Source organism: Leuciscus leuciscus (genome assembly GCF_965113295.1).
Source record: "Leuciscus leuciscus genome assembly, chromosome: 13".
Classification (NCBI taxonomy): domain Eukaryota; kingdom Metazoa; phylum Chordata; class Actinopteri; order Cypriniformes; family Leuciscidae; genus Leuciscus; species Leuciscus leuciscus.
In genome coordinates this window covers 14,724,192-14,736,289 of record NC_138737.1, presented here as the reverse complement: position 1 = coordinate 14,736,289, position 12,098 = coordinate 14,724,192, and the positions used below count along the sequence as shown (strand labels likewise).

General features: G+C 36.6%; 2 protein-coding genes across 8 annotated transcripts; both read right to left on the bottom strand.

Moving 5' to 3' along the window:
• Window positions 1-707: 707 nt before the first annotated feature.
• On the bottom strand, window positions 708-4,243 carry dnase1l1l (deoxyribonuclease I-like 1-like). 4 transcript variants are annotated; one of them, XM_082187346.1, is made up of 9 exons: window positions 3,995-4,243; window positions 3,561-3,713; window positions 3,360-3,448; window positions 3,191-3,277; window positions 2,941-3,053; window positions 2,719-2,831; window positions 2,461-2,618; window positions 1,349-1,445; window positions 708-1,277 (listed from the first exon to the last, which is right to left on the bottom strand). In XM_082187346.1, exons 2-9 carry the CDS (start codon window positions 3,699-3,701, stop codon window positions 1,197-1,199), a joined length of 879 nt encoding a protein of 292 aa, XP_082043472.1. In that variant the 5' UTR covers window positions 3,702-3,713; window positions 3,995-4,243; the 3' UTR covers window positions 708-1,196. The 4 variants fall into 4 exon arrangements, with proteins under 4 accessions (XP_082043472.1, XP_082043469.1, XP_082043471.1 ...); XM_082187343.1 differs by having other exon boundaries at window positions 708-1,445; XM_082187345.1 differs by having other exon boundaries at window positions 708-1,445; window positions 3,561-3,710.
• A 131-nt stretch (window positions 4,244-4,374) lies between these two features.
• Window positions 4,375-11,707, bottom strand: traf3ip3 (TRAF3 interacting protein 3). 4 transcript variants are annotated; one of them, XM_082187337.1, is made up of 15 exons: window positions 11,553-11,707; window positions 11,091-11,168; window positions 10,337-10,806; window positions 10,070-10,172; window positions 9,783-9,867; window positions 9,625-9,652; window positions 9,508-9,537; window positions 9,298-9,393; window positions 8,595-8,666; window positions 8,220-8,360; window positions 7,930-8,067; window positions 6,786-6,921; window positions 6,486-6,625; window positions 5,501-5,620; window positions 4,375-5,288 (listed from the first exon to the last, which is right to left on the bottom strand). In XM_082187337.1, exons 3-15 carry the CDS (start codon window positions 10,706-10,708, stop codon window positions 5,088-5,090), a joined length of 1,662 nt encoding a protein of 553 aa, XP_082043463.1. In that variant the 5' UTR covers window positions 10,709-10,806; window positions 11,091-11,168; window positions 11,553-11,707; the 3' UTR covers window positions 4,375-5,087. The 4 variants fall into 4 exon arrangements, with proteins under 4 accessions (XP_082043463.1, XP_082043466.1, XP_082043464.1 ...); XM_082187340.1 differs by having other exon boundaries at window positions 9,783-9,852; XM_082187338.1 differs by having other exon boundaries at window positions 11,120-11,168.
• Between the last annotated feature and the right edge of the window lie 391 nt (window positions 11,708-12,098).

Here is a 12,098-nt window from a genome sequence, read left to right as displayed (position 1 = left end):
CATGTCATAGCTGCTTCCTGTTTAAATAGGGCCATAACAACAAGAGCATGAATCGAAACATCACAGAATTGAGCATGTACTGAACAAAAACGGCTAAATTGGCATGCAATGTAAATTAACATTGTTAAATATAAGTATTAAAAGTTAACCAAGTATGTCAACCTATATTTACTTGATGTATTACATAGTGTGTGTGTGTGTGTGTGTGTGTGTGTGTGTGTGTGTGTGTGTGTGTGTGTGTGTGTGTGTGTGTGTGTGTGTGTGTGTGTGTGTGTGTGTGTGTGTGTGTGTGTGTGTTACTGCTGCATGAGTGCAGCCTTGTTTGACATTTTCTAGGTTGTGGTTTGAGTAGCTCAACCACACCACGTCTCCGCTAAATTGATGCATCCTCCTCATGAGTAACATTATATTTATGCAAACGCTTCCATGCAAACACCTCAGTAAAATCTGTTTTTAAGATGAGCAAGATGGTCGATTTCCACAATGACAGTTTTCTTTTTTTAGTGAGCCACTGTAGTGCTGCGAGTTTGTGTAGTCAGTTTTATAGCGTGAATTATTTATTGACATTACAGAGTGAAAGAGCATAAGAGCATACAGTAGCTTCTGTTCCTCTTGATCAAAACAGAGTGGGGACTGACAAAATATGAGCTGACAAATAAGAAAATGACCTTTCATTTTATATATATGAGTATTAAAGAGTCACAATTGGAGTTTTGTGAATTTAATCCATGTTAGATTTTCTTACAATTTCAAGTATTATAATGAGACTGGTAATATTGAGGACATTGTGTTTATTATTTAATCATCTCCACTATTAGCAACATCAAATACAGGACACCTAGCAGAACAGCAAAGCAAATTATTGAATCAGTTAAAACAATTTGTATAATAACATCAAATACCAAAATGGCTTAAATAGTGTAGTAAACTCTTTTTTTCTGCTAATATGTACAATATAATAATTGGGCGGGTGCTTTTATTTTCCATGACCCTTATCCATTCACATTTTTTCTCTGCAGCATCAGTTAAGTGCCATAAAAACATGTATGTGTTCTGCCGCTGGTGTTTCCTTGTGTGACAACATTGTACACAGACTGCATAGTATCAGATGTTGATACCGGAGCACAGTACAAATACCAGCAAGTTATCACAGTATCAAGCTACTTTGTAGGCCATATTCACAGATATTCATCATTTTACAGTTCGTGGCGCAGGAGGTAGCGATGGTTTGCTTTTAAATCCACTTCTACAGGATAGTGGTCACTGACTTCCAAAGCCTAAATGCAAAAAAAGAAAGACATTTCAAACATTGGTTATGAATTATTAACTCCTTTGCAGTACTGTTTACCTCTTCCTCAGATAGATTATATTCTTGTTTGAAGTTGAACGGTTGAGCAGATTCTGGAACTATCCCTGAAATGAGTTCTTTTCCATGAATAATAATCCTAAAAGGGATTTTCAGAAAGATTGAACTGTTAGACTATCAAACATACATTGGCATATCATTTTGTCAAACTGGTAACTGTAGTTTAGACTCAGAATGCTATAGAGTGCTGCAGGAATGAGTCCTAAAACCTGGAAATGTTGTAAGTTAGCATTTTTTAACTTTAGTTTTTCCATGAAATAAAAAAGGCGTCGAATCAGTCTGCCTAACATCTCATTTTAACCTCCATAAAATAAATAACTCATTCAGGTTTAAAATATCACGAGGGTGAATAAAATAAGGAAAAATATAATTTTGGGGGGATTAACAATCTCTTTAAATCATTGTAACCAATGATTGTAACTGGTCATTGGTTACCGGTCACCGGTCAACCAGTCATTGTAACCGGTCTGGTAGTTCAGACAACCAGACCGGTTGTTCAAGTCAGTGGGGTTTTTGAATGGGTTTTTGGTCAAATGCTTGAAATAAGGTCTGTGGTTAACACAAGCTTGTGATATTTTCACGTTTCATTCTATGACATGAAACACATCAGTAATACCCCACTCGTGTCTTGAAAAAGGTGGTTGCTAACAAGTGGCTAAATGAGATTATAGAAGTTGTCGGGGACATTAAACATTATCACGGCGAACAGAGAAACTCATCTACTCACTAACCACTCAAGTTCGGAGATTTTAAATAAAGACTGAAAGAGTTGGCGGAAGCTTAGCGGTGGTGAAGCATGTGACTGTGGTGTAGTTCATTTATTGCCTATAGCTTTTTACTTCTGCCGATTGTATTTAGGATTCAAAATTCATAAAAGTTGTGGAGATCATCTTGATGATCAATATGTAAGAATCATATACATTTGTTGGTTATTTTCTTCAATAATCCAAAAGTCAATGGAAAAAATCCTATTGGCTTTTGTCAAGGAAACCAGTGTGATGCTAACTTCCGGGTTGGCCTACAAAATTATGTCATCCCTGCAGCATATGGTCAGAATATGGTTATTGTGTATAGGTGTGCTAAGAAAGTAAGACCTGTCATAAGCGCAGCGTGTTTTTTCACGCACTGTAGTGTCTTGTTCATCTCTGATCAACCAGTGGAACTTTGGGTCGCTCTTGAGACGCACGTTTTTCAGTCCTTTATTGGTAACGTAGCTGCAGGCTGCATTTAAGTCCCCCAGGAACATCACATTCTAGATAAGGTAAAACGTTTTTTACACAATCGAGGAATTAATATAAAGTATGTCATTCTGTCTATCGTTCTATCTAATATGTTTTATAAGTTTGGTGTACCTCAGTTTTCCATTTCTTCTTGACTGTTTGGAAGACCTCATAAAGTGCCTCCATTTCTTTCATTGCATTCTTAGGACAGGTGTGCTGACCAATGAGGACGAAGTTCTTCACCACTGTAAGATGATACAGCCAATCAGATTCAATATTAATGTATCTGAGCTAATCATTGTGTTGTAATGTGCTATTTTATTTCCAGGTACTAGAAACGTTAATGCGACGTACGTGTTGTGGGAGAACGGATCCATATGATGAACGGCTCTCTGGAAAACACTCCTTCTGCGGTCTCATTGAATTCTGGATGCTGGTATTGCTCTTTCACCTGTAGCATGTCTTTTCTGTGAACACAGCATGTGCTGGATGAGTTCATCATCGCTCCTTGTGTTCGCAGTATTCAGTTATGTTCACTACAGATCACTGACACTTCGCTTGTGTTAACATTTTTGCACGACACCCATTTTAAAAGTTTCATTACCTGTAAATGTACACATACTGCTCTTTGTACGTTTTCTTCCCCATTCTTTTACTCGCTAAATGAGTGTAAATGTGAGATGTGTCAAACCTGGGGGAAGCGAAATGAAAACATTGTTATATTATACATTAATTAGTTGCATGCATCAGTGACACATGCAGTAAATATATACCTGTTCAGGTTCATCAACAGTGCAGATACGGCTTGACCTCTAGAATCTCGAACCTCCTGAATCAAACTCAGGTCACAGCGAGAAATGATCTAGAAATTACATCATAATAATAATAATAATAATAATTTTCAAGAATTTAAGATGTTTTAAGATAGACAGACACATTTAATCTTTATTCATACTGTCAAAAATCTTTTGTACCTTTATCAAAATCTCCATAACTCTCTTATTACTGGCCTTTGCTTCCCCATAACTCTGGATGTTGAAGGCACAGATCTTCAGTGATATCACAGAAGTCCAAAAACATAATCCAACAAAACATACCAGAAGAGGCGACCTCATTTATCAGAGCTTCTAGAAATACATAAAGTTACATTAGCCAAACAGAACACTTCCAATTTTTGTCAAACTGGAGACTGTAGTAGAAAATAGCATATAAGTTATAAGATTTTGTTGCACAGCCCGTGTTATTAGCCAGCTTATGTTAAAACACCTCAGGCCTACAGCAGAGTCATACTGTGGTATTGCACTTCCAGTTTTGTCATGTTAAGCTGCAATTCAACCATAAAAAAGTTCCTGTGTAAATTTAAATCTATGAACCAAATGCATTTCCATAAAAATATAACATGACTCACCCTGTATGACGGCTGTCAAGCTATTAAGAACGTTAAAGTTGTTGGAATGAATGTTTTAATGTGCTCTGGTTATCTTTACACAGGAAACCATGGTGAAAAGCAGTGTTGGGCAAGGGGAGGGGCAGTGTGTGAATGTGTTCAAATGAGCTGTGTCAGAGCTCCATTAATGTGTAGGTCAGTCTGGAACGCTAAAGAGCGTGACCTGTCATGACAATGTGTTTTTAAGCCATTCAACAGGACAATATTGTCCTTTTATTCTCAGTGAGTGCTAACTAAAAGAAATGTACACCCCTATCTGGAAATAATGTTTCAGTAAAATAGAGCTACAGCTCAGAATACAAATAGTATGTTGTTTAATAATGTCAAAAAAAATGCAAATCTCATTTGTACAAGGTTAATTTATTCAAGGCTTGAACTATTGACTTTAACATTTGAAAGTCCAGTTTTTACATTTCAATTATCAGAGTAAAAAAATGGTACAATCTATATATGGGATACAGGTTTAGGTATTAACTCATTGTAACACTTTTTTTTTTGTAACATGTCACCAGTTTTTACAGTTTGGTCCGTTTTAGATACTAATACAAAGAACCATAAAAAGTAGGGGTGTAACGATACCCTCATGTCATGATTTGATACATATCACGATACAATATTATTGCGATACTCCAAGACATATGGGAAAAGGTTAACAAAAAATTTACTGTTGATTTAAATGCTAAATTTGATATTACATTGTGGGTGTAAATGAATAGGCTTGGACTTGGTGCTGATAACCCAATGCACAGGACAATGGTGACACCAGAATAAAAATATTCATGATTCTGAAGCTGAAAATACAGAATTATTTTAGACAAATATGCTTGCACTCTTTCTATACACAATACATATTGTCACTATCCACGATACATATTGTTGCATTTTTGTATTGCGATAAATTGTGACACGATATATTGATACACCCCTAATAAAAAGTGAACAAAATAATAGAGACATTATATGTCCAACTTTTTAAAAAATCTATTAAAAATGTGAAATAAAAAAATAAATATAAACAACAAATCTCTAAGATTCTTGGCTTTACTCTTGCTTGTCACACAGGTTTAAAGCAGGTTCCATGCTGATGTAATGTCGCCTGTATGAGGTAGTCCTCCATTCGCTTTTCCAGGTCAGAGTAAAACTGACGGAGCTGCTCTCTAGCAGGTGGATGACAAAACCACAGGCCTGCCACCACCACCACCATCATGAGCAGTAAGAACAGACATACACAGAGCCAGGTCCTACAACAGCCACTCTGTTCGGGGAGATAGAGGAGGACAATTATTTATGTGCAAGAGAAACCAAATGAAACGGGGATAAAGTGTAGAGAATGTTGTGCATGATGTAATGTAGTCTCAATTTTAAATGACTTGTGCATCCAAGTGCATAGAAATTCAAAAGTTATACTAGTCTAACAAGAGACTTATAGTCACGCATTGGTGAGACAGTTTGATGTTCGAGTCTCACCCTGCTGCCTTTCTGGCGCGTCCTCAGTATGTTCAGCTCTTCTCGGCACTGGGTCAGTCGGGACTGATAGCCGTAACACTCCTGCTCCAGGGCCTCAAGATCCGCCTGCAGCTCTGTGTACTGCCGGGTTACCAAGACAACACTATGTTAAACTATGTCTTATGGTAATTTATATAGGGAAAAAAATCTAAAAGAAAGGAAATGCTTTTTACAACAGCATAAATGTTTTGTTGGTTTACCTTATTTTATTGTTCCCCTAAAATAGTCTTAAACGGTGACAACTGAAGTAGGAACACCTCTGCTACTCTACAGCTAATAAAAGTTTATTTTTATTTTTATTTTTTTTAGATATTATAATATTTGAAAGATCTTTGTCTTACATGGTAGTTCAATTGTAGTTTATTATCATAAAGGAAAATATTTAATACAACAATTAATAAGGAAAGATAAAAAAAATATAAAGGATAATAAAGGTATTTTCTTTAATGTCATTTACATTTAAAATACCTGCATACATTTCTAAAACAGAAGTTTGAAAGCTAGGTTCAAAATTCTTTTTTTTTTTTTTAAGTTTTAGTTTTGTTTTTTGTTTGTTTTTTTTACAGAGAAGATTTTGTATATTTTATTTTACCACTTCGTAAACAGGAAAATACTTTCAATAGCCAGAAAAAAAATTCACCTTATTCTTAGGAATAAAATATTATATAAGCCAGGCAAATGATATATGAATAAAATTTAAGAATATACTGTAGAAAACCAAAAGTATTGAAGTGGAGATTGTTGGCTAAAAATCATGATTGTGAGGCAACAGCAATTAAAGATATGTATTGTAATTGATGCAAATAGATAAAGTGTAATAAACATTCAAATGTGTATTTTGGATGTTTTATTTCCGCTATGTAATGGGTGCAAAAAAACAACAATGGCTTTGCCTGTAATATCTTGCCTTAATTCAATTTCAGTGCTCTCTCTGGCAGATCTTTACCTCATTTTCTTTCATTCTGAGTCTCTGTTCTGTGTCTCTCAGTTGTCTTGCTATGCCATTATCTGTCCGTAGGAGTTGGTCCAACACTGAAACATTTTCATGTCTTTGTGTGTTACTGTTCCACAAGTCGTGGTTGTGTCCTGTGAGTGTGTGAAAGAAAGAGACAGATAAAGAGAGATGCATGAAATGTGATTTGAAAGAAATAATTCCTTTAGAAACGCTTTAATTCCTTAAGCGTTTCTAAATATTTCCATGAATGCTTTATCTAAAAATTTGAAGTGAAAGTCAGTTTGCCAGCACCTTTGAGTTCCTGTAGATATTCTCTCAGGTTGAGGTTCTCCTCCTCCAGCTCTGAGATGCAGGAATGAAGCTCTGCTCTCTCTAACTGAAGAGATTCACTCTGTTTCCTCAGCATTTCCTCCTGTCCCACAGAACGCTGCACAAACATTTATACAACAATAAATGAAACATGCCACAACCTGAGAAGAGCATTCATTCAGTTCTACTTAAAAACGCTTTTGCAAAATTACTGAAAGTCGATTTTCACACAAAAAAGTCACTTCTATTAATGCTTCTATGATTGGATCATTATTGCAGTGGTTATTATGTTTTAACATATTATGTTCTTGGCAAAAGTTCTTCTAACCCTAATTGATAGAGTGTATAGCTTTTCATTTCTTAAACAACCATGTAGCAAGACACATCATGGACATATTCCAGAATGACAATGTCAAGATTCATCAGGCTCAAATTGTGAAAGAATGAATGGCAACTCAAAGAATGGTTAGGAGGGAGCATGAAGAATGGCAACTTTACAGAGTGCTTGACTCTTGCATTGTCAATACCAAAAATGTATGCAGCTCTTGATGGAAATAAATGTTGTGATGTTACTGATTTTTGGTCAAGATCTTGTATTGACAATGCAAGAGTCCAGCACTCTGTAGAGTCTACTTTCAGTCTCCCCAGTTAATTTAATGTCTGGACTTAGAGGTGCCAGTTCATGTGTGATTCTTCATGCTCCCTCCCAACCATTCTTTCACAATTTGAGCCTGATGAATCTTGACATTGTCATCCTGGAAAATGTCCATGATTTGTCTTCCTACATGGTTGTTTAAGAAATGAAAAGCTACACACTCCATCAATTAGAGTTAGAAGAACTGTTGCCAAATATATAACATGCTAGAAACATAATAATCACTGCAATAATGATCCAATCATAGACTCTTAAGCATTTGCCTATTTAAATCCAAACAGCAACTTTTTCTGGCCGGGCAGTGTAGTTTTTTATTTTTCTTCAGACGTTTCTAAACATCTTCTTTTATTTCTGATTAGCTGTGCTGAAAGCAGATTGACCAGGGTTCTGTGGTTTGTCAGCTTTTGCAGAAATCTGTTATGTGTCACTCAAGTCCTTTGATTCTCTCATCATTGTTTTGCTTTGTTATACCTCCAAGTGACCCTGCAACTGTAGCATCTGATCGGTGCACTCATCCTGCCTCTTCTTCAGCTGACTCGAACCCTCTTTCAGCTCCTCACACAGCCTCTGCCACCACTCTGACTCTGTGTGTGCCGTCTGCAGCGCCCCCTAGAGGAAGGGAAGATTGGATTCTTACAACCCAGCTAGGAGTTCTAAAAGCAAGAGCTCTGTCCTTTGCTGATTAGCAATATATGGTGGTAAATGTTGTTATAACAAAATATATAAATATTGAGACTTTTTTGACCTGGGCAGGTACTTACCTGGAGGTACTCCATTTTGCTCTGAGCTTCCGCCTTCTCATTCTCCGCCCTCTGAATAGCCGTCAGAGCCTTTTGCTCATACTCCTCCCTCTGTTTTTCCATCTTTAGCACCACTTTTTTCACTCCATCCCGAGGAACCTTCTGAAAGAGCAAATTGCAGCATTTATCTTCTATTTTTTTTAAAAGTGTCTCAAACTCTCTGACCTGTACTTAGGGCCGTATCTTAAACCAATATACAATTGTACAACTTTTGAAAAGCAGAAAAATATTCAATAAACCACTTGATTCTTGCAATCTAAGTGTAAAAGTTCATTTGTTTTTAATTGAATGCTTTGTAAGTTGTCAGAGCTGGAGTTGGATCTTTTGCGGTCTTACTTTGATGCAAACCTGCAGCTGAGCCTCCAGAGCTTTGATCTTACTCTTCAGCAAGTCCTCATCACAGCGTGTCTGTGGGAGGAAAAGGAAATGTGCGAGTGTGTAAGTGAGATAGAGAGAACCACTGAACCAAAAGTTTTCAGTTTCTGTGCATACTGCATCCTGTGTGACAACTACCATCCTTAGCATTGCTACATTGGTTCTTGAGAGAAATACAGACATTGTTATGAGCTCAAAATGGACAAATGTATAAGTTTGAACAGGTTGAGTTTGAAGCATCACAAAAGCGCAAACAACCCCCTCTCTGACGCCTACACTGCTCTCCATTTTGTGTGTGAGCAAGAAAACATCTTTCTATTTTTCTGAACAAGCCATAACGAGCCGGATGATGTTGACCACAAAACCATCCCCCAACTCTCTCTACATTACTGCAGTCTTCTGGGTTCAAACCAGGAAACTTGCAAATGGCTGAAGCCAGTATTATGCAGAGTGACATTGTATGACTGAGTAATTATGAGTAATTGAAAAGTAACCATGAATTTCAGAATATATTTGCATTAGTTTTGTCATGGAAGCAAGGACATCTGACCATCTGTACAAATGAGTTCACACGGTCAATGTGTTTGATTCGATTTTAGAATGCCGTCAGGTGCATGTGTGTTGTGTGAATAATGCTTCAGCAGGAAGTAGTTTACTGATGTACCTTCCACAGGAGCTCTGTAGAGCGCAGCAATGTAGAGGCGCTCTTCTGGAGGCTGGAGAGCTTCTTTTTAAGAGCCTCTTCTCTATGTAAGGCCTCCTGCATAGAGATGTCACATTTCATTATATCAGTAACACATTTCAAATTAAGTCAGGAAAAGCTGGTGTTTTTGAATATCAATCAAAGGCAGTTATGACTGCATACTTGCCATACCTCTAAATAAACAGACAACTGGTGGACATCCTGAAAAAAGAAGAGAGGAAAATAATGTATTTGTTTTTACAAATGCATATGAGAATTTCTTTTTTAAACAATCACCAAATTCCTTACCGCTTCTTTGACGGTAACACATCCAGACCTGAACAAAGAGAGTTCATAATGCTGCATTAATATTTATAAAACCGGTGCATTATAATTGAATTTATGCTTTTGAAATATTAAACCGCAAGAGCAAACAGTCTAGTAAAGGTAATTTAAAAGCAACTCACTCTGTCTGTATGCTGGCAGTCTGTAATGTCTTCTGGGTGTTTGAGAGCTGAGTGATGTCTTTAAGGAGAACTGTATGATCATATACTGTATGATTATAACACAAAATAATATTATTAAGATAACATGTTCTGCCACAACTTTTTGAAAATGTAATTATATTCCATTTTTTATAACATCATGCAGTGCATAACCCTAGTATGTCTTGTTAAGTATGATGCTTTCTGCTTAAATTAAAGCGATGTTAGACGTGGCCTGGTTATGGTTATTCATCAGAAGATCCACTAACCTCGCTCCTTTTTCACTATCCTCTGAAGCTGAACAGAATTGACACCCCATCCATCTGATTTCAGCCCGGGATCATTTTCATCATTCATTGTAGTGGAGGCTGTCTTTAGGATTTGGACATTTCATTTCAATGTTAAAATAGATGATGCAATTAAAGACTATATAACATTTCCTTGAATTTACAGCTCAAATGTCTTAAAGAAATATAAACCACAAAACATGTAAACAATCAGTCACAGGCCAAAGACCATAATAGTAAACTCTGTACCTGATTTGCAAAGTTTATGCCATCTCTCTGGAGCTTTACATTTGGACTTGTTATCAAGGGCCGTCTGATTGACGTAAAGGTTTGCGTCATAAACTCTGGTTCGTGCAGGGTTTCCCTCGAGTACCTGTGCCTTGGCACTGCAGATAACAGTGTGTATGTGCCATGGTCTACTGGTCTTCTTTTGAAGAACTCAAACTGTCTTTTGCGATGCAGTTCATTTTTAATCCACCTTGTGTCCAGATCTCTTGTGGGACTGCGACATGATGTTGTGTTATTGCGATGGCTGATTTCTCTGTGCTTCATGGCACGCTGCTCCACTTTATACTCATAATTTGGGGCGGGAGACCTTTTGTTATCATGAGCTCCTTCCATTCTGTCTGGCTGAATGAGTTGGAAAATGTGTGCTATATGTTAAGGCACTGGAATGTCACCTCACAGTGTAAATGGATGTTTCCTGAAGTGGCAATTTCCTGTAATTGAAAAACAACATATATATTCATATATCATCAAACCTTTAGCGGTGCTATATCATTATTTCTCAAAAATAGACCATCCTAAATCAGCTGAATGACACAAAATGAAGATAGTCAACAACAACTGGTGTAATAAAATAAGTTAAAAACTGAAAAGCTACAATTGTGCTGTTGTTTTTGAGGTCACACTTAGTGTTTTTATTCTCTTCACAGCTACAATAAAATTATTTTTTACAGTGGCTACATACAGTATCAAATATTAAATACTACATTAAACATACTGTAAGATGAAGTGTGTCCAGTCACTCACTTCTGTTGTCATATTGTTTCAAAACAGGCATGAACTGAGCTACATGCAGCTGAAAGAAAAAGGTTGTACCGTTAATGATGTTTTTAAAATGCAAACGGTGTTTATTAATATGCAGATATCTGCTTAATAATCTCTGGAAAATGTCTCTAAAACACAATAACAGTATGCAATGCTCCCATGTAGTGATCTGCAACAATTTTAGGCACTACATTGACTGAAAATCCACATTCCCTTCCAATAAGCGCGTTTCAGTTAGTAAAAATGAACTTTTTTCTTTAAAACAAAGCACAATTTAAATGTATTAGGCTCCAACTTGTTGAAACTGAATAGCAAGCATGCATTCAAACAGTTACACCAACATCATTTCATAAATGCAGATAAACTAGAACAAGTTTTAGCATAATTGTCTCTTTACAACCTTTAATGAAAGTACCTGTTCTTAGACGAGTCCCTGGAGTGAATATAAATGTGAAAGCAGGGTCTGAACGATTTGAAGCTGACATAGCACTTGAAAACTAGTTCATTCAACAAAGGGCGGTCTATTTCTTTTGCCTTGCTTGCTTAACAGGAAGTAAGATGAACCTCACAACTTGTATAAGTTCCTCTATCTCAGCAGCCATGCGTATTGAAACTAGTGCCACACACGTATGGGCCCTGAGATTAGGACTGGAGGCGAGGTTATGATATTGGCTGTTTAAATGTGGCAATTGTGGATGGAGAGGGACTGGAGAAAAAGAGAAAGACAGCAAAGAATCAACGTTCAGTGTGATATCAAAGCAAGATTGTAAAATGCATGTTGATCTTTGTCTGAAAACAAATTAATTTGTAAAGTAATCATTCAATCGAAGTTGAAGAGGGTGTAGAAACAGAATATGAAAACAAAAGTTCAAGATAGCCTAACTGATTACAAAACACATTTAGGCTACCACTGTTCAATATGTAGCCCTACTGGCAAATTCCTCTATATTGAAAAAGTATT